At 41.9% G+C, this 12,970-nt stretch overlaps 2 protein-coding genes across 3 annotated transcripts in view; one reads left to right on the top strand and one right to left on the bottom strand.

Annotated features, from left to right (window-relative positions):
• nudt21 (nudix hydrolase 21) overlaps nucleotides 1–6,048 on the bottom strand; it is a 17,376-nt gene extending 11,328 nt beyond the window's left edge. The window contains exon 1 of the mRNA XM_043707305.1: nucleotides 5,720–6,048. Within this exon, the coding sequence (XP_043563240.1) occupies nucleotides 5,720–5,832 (113 nt within the window). The 5' untranslated portion in view covers nucleotides 5,833–6,048. The remainder of the gene's footprint in view (nucleotides 1–5,719) is intronic.
• A 3,277-nt stretch (nucleotides 6,049–9,325) lies between these two features.
• Nucleotides 9,326–12,970, top strand: part of amfra (autocrine motility factor receptor a) — a 71,445-nt gene continuing 67,800 nt past the window's right edge. The window contains exon 1 of one of the 2 annotated variants that reach the window (XM_043707303.1): nucleotides 9,326–9,864. In XM_043707303.1, coding sequence (XP_043563238.1) covers nucleotides 9,514–9,864 — 351 coding nt within the window. In that variant the 5' untranslated portion in view covers nucleotides 9,326–9,513. The remainder of the gene's footprint in view (nucleotides 9,865–12,970) is intronic. The other variant, XM_043707302.1, reaches the window with a different exon arrangement.

The following is a 12,970-nucleotide window of genomic DNA, read 5'->3' as shown; positions in this document are numbered from 1 at the left end:
AAAAAAAAAAAGGTATGCAACTGGGAGCAGGAGTAATCAATTCAGCCCCCGAAGTCAGCTCTTGCATTCAATATGACATGGCTGATCTCAACACTGCCTCAATTCCAATTTCTTACCTGTTCCACATAACCCTTCAATCGGTTACTAATTAAAAATCTATCTACCTCCAAGTTTATTCAGTGACCTGGTGTTCACTGCACCCGGGGGATAGTAAATTCCACAGACTCAGCCTTTTACATAAGGCATCCCCTCCTCCTGTTTTTAAATCTACCACTCCTTAATCAACTCTATGGCCTCACTCTGGATTGCTCCACAAGAGGGAAAAGTTTGCTTTACATCTACTTTGTCAATTCCCTTTAGTATCTTATAGCTCAGTCAAGTCCCCTCTCATTCTAAACTCTACCATGCTTACACCCAAACAGTTCAATCTCTTTTCATTAGAGAAACCCCTCATCTCTGAAATCAATCAAATGAATCTGCTCTGAACTGCTTCCAATGCAAACATGTACCTCCAAGTAAGGGAAGCAAGACTATCCAATATTCCAGAGGAGGTCTCAATAATTCCTTGAGCAGTTGTAGCAACACTTCCTTTCTGTAATCTATTACTTTAATAATACCAAAATTCCATTTGCCTTCTTTATTACCTGTTCTATAGACATGCTGAAATTCATATACAAGATCACTCTGATCACTCGCACCACAGCATGCTGGAGGTTCTCTTCACTTAGAGTGAAAGTTGCCTTTCTAGCATTTCAACCAAAGTGAATAACCTCACATTTGGGTAATACAAATATAATAGCAGCTCTTATGATGCATGCTATATTACATAGCCTCTTCCTCTACTCTTACCATTTCAAATATCTCCAAGTATAGATTCCCGTCAATATCCAGTTGCAGAAACTGGCATTTCAAAAGCACCTTCATGATTGAATAGGACTTCTGGACCTCATTATGCAAAACTGCAATACATTTAAACAGGGGCTTACATCAGTACCCCAAAGGTCAAAGCCACTGGAAGGAAGAATGTTATCACATCACTATGGGAGAAAGTGAGGACTGCAGATGCTGGAGATCAGAGCTGAAAATGTGTTGCTGGAAAAGCGCAGCAGGTCAGGCAGCATCCAAGGAACAGGAGAATCGACGTTTCGGGCATAAGCCGATTCTCCTGTTCCTTGGATGCTGCCTGACCTGCTGCGCTTTTCCAGCAACACATTTTCAGATCACATCACTATGAACAGGATATTGTTGGGCTGCAATCATGTAGACAACTGCAAGGAGAGGTGATATTTGCCATTAAGGTGGCAATATTTTTTTATTATTCGTAGTGATGGCTATTCAGTCTAGGGGTTATGGAATGAGATAAAGAATTCCCATAGAAATTCAGCTAGTGATAAGTACAACTTGTTGATGGTTTGCAACATCATTCATGGACACAGTTTCAACAGCTGCAAATGAATAAGCATTTGGGAACGATATTAAATAACTGGGAGTGCATGTATTTCTAGTTAGTGTGCTATTGATCAAAAGCTTATGAGAGTAGCCACATAAATACAGCAGCTCTCAGAGCAGATCTGAGGCTTCCTGTTCATCATTTACACGTTAGAGTTTAATAGAATATGTTCCACTTGCCTGGAATGAACAAGCCTTTAATATGCCATCATCTCAGATGTCACAAATCACTTAGACAAAAAAAAACTGCACATGCAAGAATCCAAGGTAGACAAGCAGGAGGCTGAAAGAATCAAGATGTGGAGAAGTTAACGTTTCAGGTGCAACCCTTCTTTACAGCTGTTGATGGGTGTAAGGGACTTGCAGGTAAAGGGGGTGGGGTGCAGGTTGGCGAGGTTGGGATAGGTGAACACAGAGGATACTACTTGGTTGGTTGATGGGAGGAATGAATCCGGTTGATGGCTAGAGAGAAGGGTCAAGGAGAGGATGAAAGGGAGAGGGGAGGGGCTGGGAAGGGAGTCGAGTAATGGGAAGGAAGGTTATTTGAAATTGGAGAACTCAATGGTTAACTCCTCTGGGCTGTAGGCTGCCAGGCAGATGATTAGGTGTTGTTCTCCAGTTTGTGATTTGATCCATTGTGGCAAAGGAAGAAACTAAGGATGGGCATGTCAGAAAGGGAGTGGGAAGAGGAATTAAAATGGAGGGAGTGACTGGAAGATCAGGTTGGCCCCTGGGTACTCAGTAAAACACTCCCTTAGTTTACGTTTGGTCACCCCGGTACAGAAGACCACAGCAGGAGCACATGATACAGTGAACTAGATTGGAGCAGAGGCAAGTGAACCTCTGTCTCACCCAGAAAGACTGTTTGGGGCCCTGGATGGAGGTGAGGGGGATGGTGTGCCACCAGGTTTTGCATCTCTTCCAGTTGCAGGGGAAGGTACCTAGGGGTTTGGGGGGGTTCGTGGGGAGAGTGGTGCAAACCAAGGATTGGCGAAGGGAACGTCCTTGTGGAAAGCAGAGATGGGTGGGGAGGGGAAGACTTTCTTGGTGATGGGGTCTAATTGGAGTTGGCAAAAATTTTTAAGGATGATGCGTTGGATGTGGAGACAGGTGGGGTGGTAGGTGAGGACAAGGGAGACTGTCTATTACATTTGGTGTGGGGGGGGGGGGATGTTTGAGTAGTGGAATGGGGAATGGAGGTGGTACGGTGGAGGGCTGTCTGGATGACAGAGGGGAAAAGCACATTGTTCAAAATAGGCAGACATCTGGGATGCTTGACAGTGCAATGTCTCCTCGTCCTGACAAAGTGTATAAGGTTGAGCAAGTAGAGAAGGAATTAAGTTTTGGATTGCGCGAGATAAAGGCTTAACTAGCATAACTTGGATCAAATAAGATCTTGCAGTGAAGAATGATATGCTGGAGGCAAGGGTAGTCAGCTAACGAGGTGAAAAAGCATTTGTTATGTAAAGCCAATTAACAAGGTTAAGAACATTCATTCTAAAGATGGCTTTATCTTTACTGTTGATGTTAACTGATTGTATTGTAACAGTCCCCCAATCAATACGTACATTGCCTTACCTGGATGCTCCTCCCTGTAAAATTACTATATAGTTCATTGAGAAACTGCTGTTCCAGAGAAGACTGCAAACCCATGTCTCTGTGCACATGGACAATTGTTCTCTCTCCCTCCAGCGACCAGAGTAAAGATGAAGGAGGTAAAACTCAGTGTCTGCATTGACGGATATGGGGATAGGGAAACAGGACGACAGTCTGAGCAGATGTGGCTGAGGAATTGGGAGAACGGGATGGAGTTCTTGCAGGACACTGCATGGGAGGTGTAGCCCAGATAGTTGAGAGAGATGGTGGGTTTATATTAAAATGTCATCTGGAGATTGTCGCCAGAGATAGAAATGGAGAGATCAAGAAAGGGGAGGGCAATGCCTGAGATGGACCAAGTGAATGAGGGTGGGGTGGAAATTGTGGGGGAAGTCGTTGAACTGCTCCAGCTCATCGATGTAATGGCAGAAGAATTAGGGGCATAGTGCCTGTGTAGGTACTGAAGAGTGACTGTTTGACATGCCAACGAGGCAGGCGTAGCTGGGGCCCACCCAAGTGCCCACGGCCACCCTCTTTCTGCTCCCTTGCGTTCCTCTGCTTGACCCTTCCCTCCAGCCACCAACCAGATTCAATCCTCTCATCGACCAACCAGGTAATACACATCATCTGTGTTCACGTATCCCCACCTCACCACCCTGTATCCCCATCCCTAGTCCTGAAGGAGGATTAAAGCCTAAAATGTTGACTTCTCCAACCCCTGATGCTGCCTAGCTCGCTGTGTTCTTCCAGCCTCCTACAGATCAATTACTTGGCCCCCACCATTGATGACAAAGGATGCATTGCTACCGTTCCAAGGTTCCTTTGACTATAGAGTCAAGGAGATGTACAGCATGGAAACAGACCCTTCGGTATGGTAAAAACAATGACTGCAGATGCTGGAAACCAGATTCTGGATCAGTGGTGCTGGAAGAGCACAGCAATTCGGGCAGCATCCGAGGACAGGCCTGTCCTCGGATGCTGCCCGAATTGCTGTGCTCTTCCAGCACCACTGATCCAGACCCTTCGGTATGTTCAGGATCAAATGATCGCTACGACCTAGGAGAACGAGGCCAGAAGAAAATCACCTGTGCAAAATCTCACCATCCTGACTTCAAATTAACACAGTTTCTTCTCTGCCACTACATGCACAGAGACTTTCATCCAAATAGCACTGCCAAAAAAAAACTAAAAAATGTTCAAGGCACTGGCTCAATTTTGGCATTGCTAGCAATACCTAAAACACAAAGGAAGGTTACACATCTGAAAATTCAAATTGACAGTGCTGACTAACTTGCAAATTCCCAACTTTGGAGTATAGTTTCACAGTAACAGCTTAGTGTCTTAAGTGTCAATGACTTAGGTGCTCAGTAGACAATAAATGAGAGTATGTGCAAACTAAGTTTGAACAATTTTAATGCCACATCCAGGAAACCTGTGTACCAAGGCATCCAGAAATATTCTGCTTACAGTTGTTTGACCAGAAACCACTTTATATTATAAGCAGCAAATCAGCTTCACCAGTGCAAGTAACTTGGAAAACATAAATATATATTACATTAGAAAATGATGGCACACAAGTTAAGGCTGCCAAATAATTAGCGAATTGGAGCCTAGGGAATTTATTACCTTGACCAAGAATTTGTCTTTCATCATATCTACTGCCTGACCTGCATTTTTAAAATAATTTTTGTTTTCAATCAAGGATTCTAAAATTGCTTGAAAAGTTCACAGAAATTTCAAACAATCCTCCAAAACATGTTACCTTGCATTGCTTGAGTAATTTCAACTAGTTTAATTACTAGCCAAGTAAATTTACTGAAGTCCAACAAACTATGCCCATTCAGTAACTCTCAAAGTACTACAGGCTGAAGACAACTAGATACCAACAAATAATTCACAAGATCAGACAACTGCAGAAACCGGTTTATGTCAGACAGACTATTATTTAAAGTGAACAAAATCTCAATATTAGATCTGTGTGTGAACTCTGGGACAATAAAAAATCTCAAAACTGCAGGTACTTGTGACAAACACCCAGGACCAACTTCCATACATTATAACAATAATTACGACTGAGGGCAAAGTTATTATTCAGATCCACACAGTTAGCAAATTTTGCAAACATTTGTAGCTCAGGTTGAGGTTCTGGATGTAGGTTTGCTTCTGAGCTGGAAGGCTTGTTTTCAGACATTTCATAATCATACCAGGTAACATCAATCAGTGAGCTTCCTGATGAAGCACTGGTGACATGGTCTGCTTTCTATTTCATGGTGATGAAATGTCTGAAAACAAACCTTCCAGCTCAACAAGCAAATCTACATCTAGATCCACATAGTGTTGAACACTGAATCTATCTGCAACTTTTTACATTAACATATTGTTTATAAAGACCACTTGACTCTTGGTCAAGAGAGTCGAAAGCGTGGCACTGGGGACAGCACAACAGGTCAGGCAGCATCCGAAAAGCAGGAGAATCAACGTTTCGGGCATAAGCCCTTCATCAGGAATAAGGCCCGAAACGTTGGTTCTCCTGCTCCTCGGATGCTGTCTGACTTGCTGCGCTTTTCCGACACCCACACTCTCGACTCTAATCTCCAGCATCTGCAGTCCTTTCGCCTTTTGGTCAATAGAGGTGCATACAGATTCTAGCGCATCGGGTCTGCTGGCTACTCACAGATTAATGGTCCTCTCCAGGGTAAGCGGCTTCGCCTGCAGGTACTTATTCCCATATTGGGAGACTCCGCGGGGCCAGCCCGCCTGCGAGCGGCTCGGCGGAACCACAGACATCGTAACAAGGTGATGAAAGGCACGGTTCGCAGCGCCAGCAGCAGGCTCTCCCACACACAGGACTTTAACAAGGCCGCCTTCGCGCTTTAACCCGAGATCGATGTTTCAGAGGAATACTTCCGGGTCAAAGAAAAGCTCTCGGGGCTGTACCTCGTGACTTGGCGTACGACCCAATCCAGGGTAAAGCCTGGCTTGTTGCTGACTGAGAAGCAATATGACGTTTCGGCTCTGGATGACTCTTCATCAGAGCTGAAGTTTGGAGGCAACAGTATTTATGCAATAGTTGGGGAAGAGAGGGTGGGGTTGTTGTCAGGTCTCATTTTAGTAGCTTATCATTCGAAAAACAGGCTTTGTTCAGTGTGGGTTTGGCACATTCAGAAGAAGCTGCAACCGTTTATTCTGGAATGACCTCTCGTGAGTAATGCAGTCATGGTAGGTAGGCTGCATAATCCCCGTGACATAATGCAGATTAAACTTTAAACCACAGCCTATTCCAAGTGAAGCTTTAAAAAAAACGGCCTCATGGTTACATGTCAAAGGACATCGCCCTGTGCTTATATACAATAAATGTTCCAAATTTTTTTCAAAATGGGTGCTCAGCCAAACAACCACAACATTTAGTCATTTGTCTTCATTGCTTCATTGCTTATAGTACCTTGTGTGAAAATTCTGTTTGTGTATAGAGATTGCATTTAAGGAATGTGTTAGCTTATAATGTCTATTAACAGCACTAAAGTGCAGTGAGTGCTAATGTAATCCCTCAAGATCTATGTTGTCCACTGCATGTTCTTGAATGGAACCATGCTTTTCTAGCAGACCATAAGCAAAAGATTCACATCTATGGCTTATCCATTAGCTTCAGACTGCCCCAACAATATATTTTGCTCTGATTACTCTTTCATCTCCTTTCATGAGATGTACTTCTCTTGTCGCTTGATGTCCTGTCACGTCATTAATCGTTATCTTGAATTGCAGTTGCCTTCAGTTAAACCTAAGTGGACTGAAGCCTTTGAATTTATTGTGCTCCCCAAACTCCATCCCCTAAGCTTGCTTAAACAGACTTCATATATTCTACGGAACCAGTGGAAAGAATATCCGGAGATTTTTCACTCCTCATGGTTAACATTTAGTATGCAGCTAATGAGCATAGTCACTATTGTATTTGTCTACATAACAACCTGTAACTGATATTCTGAAACTAATTTCAGACTAACTATGACATATTGATTCCTTCATGATTCTTATTAGATCTTGCAGGATCTTTTGGACAATCTCAAATAATTTCATAACAGGACTGTATGCAGATTTCAATGTCCCTTTATAATTAGACACCTTGAAGTATGAATTTCTACTTTTCCAACCAAGGAAAGATATGAGCCGCACCACCTCATTCATCTCAAGTGACTCACGCTGTGCTTCTAATTGAAGCTCAGTAATAATGTTCCCTCACTTCATAATGGGTTATAGGTTGATGTTTAAAACATGTCAAACATCAGAATGAGTAATGTAGATGAGTGTGCAGTGCTAGTTTCAAGGTCTCTGAGCTCTTCCTCCAGGCTAGCTACATAAGCATAAGATGATCATAATTTATAGTGCTGGCTGCATGACTGGTACGTTTGTGGTCATAAATGATGAGTTGATATTGCTTGTATGTCTTTGTGAGTGATTGAATAGAGGTTTACAGGAACATGTTGGTCCTAACCCTGAGCTTGATTTCATCTGATTTCACCTTTCTTTTGATGCTGATAATTCAAACAATTTTGAATTTTAATTCTTCAAATGCATTCAAAAACAGTAAATTTCAACATTCACTCTTTGTGGATATGCTAACCTACAGTGATTATATTCCGTTAGAAAAAAGACAATTTTGACATGTGGCAGAAGCAAAGACAGTAATACCCAAGTACCCCATTGTTTATTTTATATTCTCTTGAGCACAAGTATTTTCCATGTGATTTATTGGATTAATTATGTGCGTACCTTTTAAAATGTAATTATGACACAATTTCATATTGTCAGTTGTAGCTGAAAGTTATGACCTTTGTTATTGACCATGTATCTTAGTAATTGGAAGAGCTATAAGTTTTGTGTGCTTTCAATAAGCAGTATCAAATATGTAATATGTTGTAATCAAACACATTGCGACTATCATACTTTGCTCATCCACTGATGTATAGTCTTATCTTGGCATATTTTCTCAGATCATCAAACCTTGTTTATGACTGCTGCCATATTCAGTGAACATTGGAGACATTGTAGCACCTTTTCCCAATCATTCAGCACTGCTTATACAGAGATACTGTAATGCAGGACTAACCCAGATAATCTATATTTTTGCCTGTGTCCATGGAAATAAACAGCATGGTAGCAACATCTGTGAAAGCTGGATTTCCTTTTTACCCGAGTACCAATTGTGAACATCTACTTGTCCATCGCTCGGCTTGCCCGATTCCTTTTTGGCTGCTCTTACTTAATATTTCTGTAACTCAATAATTCCTTTGTCTCTGTTCTTTTCTATTTCCTGTCCACTTTTCCTTTACTTTCTATGCTGCTGCATGAACTTTCATTGATTAAACAAGGTCTTATATAATTGTAGTTCCATTGTTTTGGATTGAAGGGAATTATTTCATTAATATATTGTGAGGACATCAGTTAGTCATTGCAACACTTAATGTGAGAAATTCGAGCCTGGGCCTGAATGATAACAGAGGCCTAAGGCCATTGAGGAGTGGGGAATTGGGTAATGATAGACATAGAAAGTGAGTTTCCAAGTCGAAAGGAAGCCTCAAGGTCGGCTAGCATGGATTAGTTCAAGTTTACAAAGAACCGATAGTTGAGAGAATTGGAAAGTATTTATGACAGTGAAAAAATGGATTACAGAGGGATGATGTCACCAGCAATGATTAATGATTAGCAGCAGACAGGCCAATCCAGGGATGATGCCACCAGCAATGATTAATTAAACTTTCAACAACTACTTTAGAATATTATGAGTGAATTCTGAACTCCAACCTTAGTAACCTGAAGAAGGGCTTATGCCCGAAACGTCGATTCTCCTGTTCCTTGGATGCTGCCTGACCTGCTGCGCTTTTCCAGCAACACATTTTCAGCTCTGATCTCCAGCATCTGCAGCCCTCACTTTCTCCTCCAAGCTTAGTAATTAATGTCCAGAGCGTCATTATGTACCTTTGTGAATACACTCCTCCAATGATGAGTTGGAGAGGCCGATGTTGGACTGGGGTGTACAAAGTTAAAAATCGCACAACACCAGACTATAGTCCAACAGGTTTAATTGGAAGCACTAGCTTTCTGAGCGCTGCTCCTTCATCAGGTGGTTGTGGACGATAACCTGGTGTTGTGTGATTTTTAACTCCTCCAATGAGCTGTTCTTGATGACTCCAGACACGACTACCTGACTCGGTAACCATGGAGACTATTCCCATGACAGCGCGGTCCTGCACCAGTTCAGGAGGTTTCTGTGTAACGGTGTCGCGTCAAGCCGTCACTTCCGGGATTGTTTCCGGACAGCTCGCCCTGCCCATTTTGTCTGGTGACGTTACCGATATCGCTGTCTCGATCGAGAACGGGGCTGTCTCTACGTGCTTGAGCGTTAACGGGAAATTTTAGGGCCACCGCCCGCCCGGTCATTGGGGTAACGGCAACGCAGTCCTCAGCCTCGCCATGCCGCTGCTTTTCCTCGAGCGCTTCCCCTGGCCTAGTTTGCGGACCTACACGGCCCTGAGCGCAGCGCTGTTGGCCGTCAGCCTCTTTAGCGCCTACTCCAACCTCAGGCTGCCGCAGGGCCCCGCCACCGTGCCGGTCGCCGACCCCGGCGCTCCTACCCCCAGCGACGCCGTAAGCGGCGATCGGTCAACCGGAGTGGTTGAGCGCGGGGAAAACGCCGTCCAAAACGGGATGTCGGATCAAAGTGAAGACGCGATGGGATCAGCGAGCCGACCCGAGTGGGCCGATGGCCACGGACTGGCGGTAGAGATGGCCTGGTACCTGGTGTCAGACAGCTGGTGCGTTTGGGTAAGTGTATTGCTTCGCCTCTGTTTCTAAGGGAGGGAACTGGTTTTTTTTTTCCTTTTCGAAGGAAAAAAGTTTGTTTTGTCTTTTAAAACCGGTAAAGAAACTTTTAGATGTAATTTAAAATACTAAAAACGTACAGAAAACAATTCGTTAAGGGAGTTTTTTTGAACACGGTAATCGATGATGGAGCATAAGCTGTGTTTTTCCAGCACCACACTTTTCAACTCTGGTCTCCAGCATCTGCAGTCCTCACTTTCTCCTAGAACAGTACTTTTAGAATGTTTTGCGCTTTTCCAGCAACACATTTCCAGCTCTGGGTTTATTAATTGCTCACCAAGTTTCAAATTTGAAGATATAAGCAAAACTTAAACAAATAAAAGGACCTGTTTTAAAGATTTTTGATTAGAACTTGAGCAAGTTGTTCAGTCTTTGTATAGACTAATCATGATGTGCACTATTTATTGAGCAAAGTTTGGATATCTAAGTTTAGAAATACAAGTGTTGTATCAAAAGTGGGTCAGAACATGATAACGATGTCTAGAGCCAAGATTATGAGCAGAAATTCTTGAGTCCAACTTGTTTGTGTGGACAAAAGATTGGTTAATATTCAGTTTTTCAAAATATAGATACCAACTTTTACCCTTCTGCAAAGGTTATTTGTTTGACTTGGATTGAGAGTGCTGAATTGCAGGAATTGGGTTGTATATTAGCAAGTACTAAGGTGAACTCTTGTCACCCCTTGCCAGAATATATAATGTATGGAGAAAGTTCCTAACAACTTACTTTTGAGTTTTTCAAGGGTTGTCCAGTCACACTTTGAAATTCTCTTGAATTAATAGAATATATATTGTGTAGAGACTGCTCATTTTAATTTTCCTCACTTAATTTGAAAGCAACAAAAAAATTTTCTTGTTCTCTATCATCAGGTCTTATTTCTTATTAAACATTGCTTTCTTCTTGTTTGTGTCTCAAGTTACTGTGTCCCTCATCATAGCATCATTAATGACCCCTCCCCCTCCCATTTGAGGGACTGAAGGAGACTTTTGGTTTTCATTTATTTTCAGATTACTCGATTAGTGGAGGAGCTACTTGGCTTATGTTTTTGAAAAAAAACTTTGATATATTGCACAAAGGTACAATTGTTAAGGAACTTGTAGATTTCTTTAAAGACTTATCTGCAAGCAAAAAAACCCAGCTTTTGTCACAGAATCTTTCCTTGTTCTCTTTTGCTGGATGCTTATTGCACTTGTTGCGAAGTTGGTCAATTTTATAACGCACTATATTTCAACTTTTACATTTACTTTTCCAAGCACACATTGCCCTCAGGAGTCTAACTCTGGTTTTAAAATTGATTTCCACAAGGCACTATACTTAACTTCAAGTGATTTCACTTAAAGCTGTGATTTTCAGAAACTCAATTCCGCTTTCAATGAGGAGATCTTGTGGAATTTCAAAGGTCTTTCATAAGTAGTCACACGGTAGCATGAAAATTTGAGTTACATAGGTTCCTCCACACAGTCTTACTATTTAAAAGGGACCTGTGACACTTTGGACTAGCAGTATCGGAAAACGAATGCCTGTCAGGTCAGTGTTCTTTTGCAGTCTTCAAGATACATCTGGATACATTTGGAAAATTTTCAAAAGTTTTAGAAAAATTGGGAAGTTTGGTGAGCTTTGACTAGAAGGAAAATGTGACTAAGTTCCTGAATTAGATCAGGAATACAATGGCCTAGTGGTATTATCACTGGACTATTAATCCAGAAACTCTGGTAATGTTCTGGGGACCCAGATTCAAATCTTATCATGGCAGATAAAGTCTGGGATTAAGAATCTAATGATGACTATGAAACCATTGTTGGAAAAACCCATCTGGTTCACTAATGTATGTTAGGGAAGGAAATCTGCCATCCTTGGCTGGTCTGGCCTGCCTATCAGTCCAGATTCACAGTAATGTGGTTGACTCTGCACAAATTATGTATAGGCAATAAATGCTGGCCTGGCCAGTGATGTCCATGTATAGTGAATTAAAAATAAATAGATGTGGGGTGTTTTTGATGGGAGGATAAGGGGGTTAAACACGACGCTAAACGTTAGCAAGGCATAGATATAGGTTCAAATATCCAAATCTTAGTGGTGAAATAATTTTAAAAAACAAGTGGAATTTGACTATATAGTTCTTTCAGAGAGATGGTAGGTGGATAGAGCCAACTTCTGTAGATTAAAACTTCAGTGGGCAGAATTGAAGGGTTTGTGGATTAGTATGAATTCGTTCAAACAATATGTGGACAAAAGTTTTAAATATTTAAGAAAGATAAATTGCCATTGACATTTAGGGAACATCTATTCAGAAGCTTTTCCTGGAGCTTTCATAAATAGGATAGATTAGGAGAAAGCGAGGACTGCAGATGCTGGAGATCAATGCCGGAAAAGCGCAGCAGGTCAGGCAGCATCCAAGGAGCAGGAGAATCGACATTTCGGGCATAAGCCCTTCTTCAGGAATGAATAGAGTCAGTGATTGTATAGAGTGTTATGTATGGGCTAATTGGTGTGCTTACTCTTTGCTCTTCTACGTTGGTAAGTTATTCTAGGAAAATGAATAGGCAGTTCAGGTTCTCGGGTTTTATATAGCCAGATTACAACTGTGCTAAACTGAGCACTGTACTACTAGTAATATCCTGTAAAAGTAGCTGATGTGTGGAGAAGAATTCTTGAATGGTTGGTAATTTTCAACTCATTTGTTACTAAGGTTGGCCTAATGAATTTTTGAAACTAATAACAAATAGTTTTTAGTGCTCCAATATCTGCCAAATAATGAACTCTGTAAATAAAGAAATCCAAGTATCCCACTGTAAATGCCTATGATCATCTGTTCTCCAATATCTGGTAGAATTACAATTTAGAGTCATAGGGTCTGTTTCCATGCTGTACATCTCTTCGGTCCAACCCATCCATGCCGACCAGATATCCCCACCCAAACTAGTCCCACCTGCCAGCACCCAGGCCATATCCCTCCAAACCCTTCCTATTCATATACCCATCCAAATGCCTCTTAAATGTTGCAATTGTACCAGCCTCCACCACATCCTCTGGCAGCTCATTCCATACA

Source organism: Chiloscyllium plagiosum, chromosome 17, assembly GCF_004010195.1.
Source record: "Chiloscyllium plagiosum isolate BGI_BamShark_2017 chromosome 17, ASM401019v2, whole genome shotgun sequence".
Lineage (NCBI taxonomy): Eukaryota > Metazoa > Chordata > Chondrichthyes > Orectolobiformes > Hemiscylliidae > Chiloscyllium > Chiloscyllium plagiosum.
This window is presented reverse-complemented; position numbering and strand designations above follow the sequence as displayed.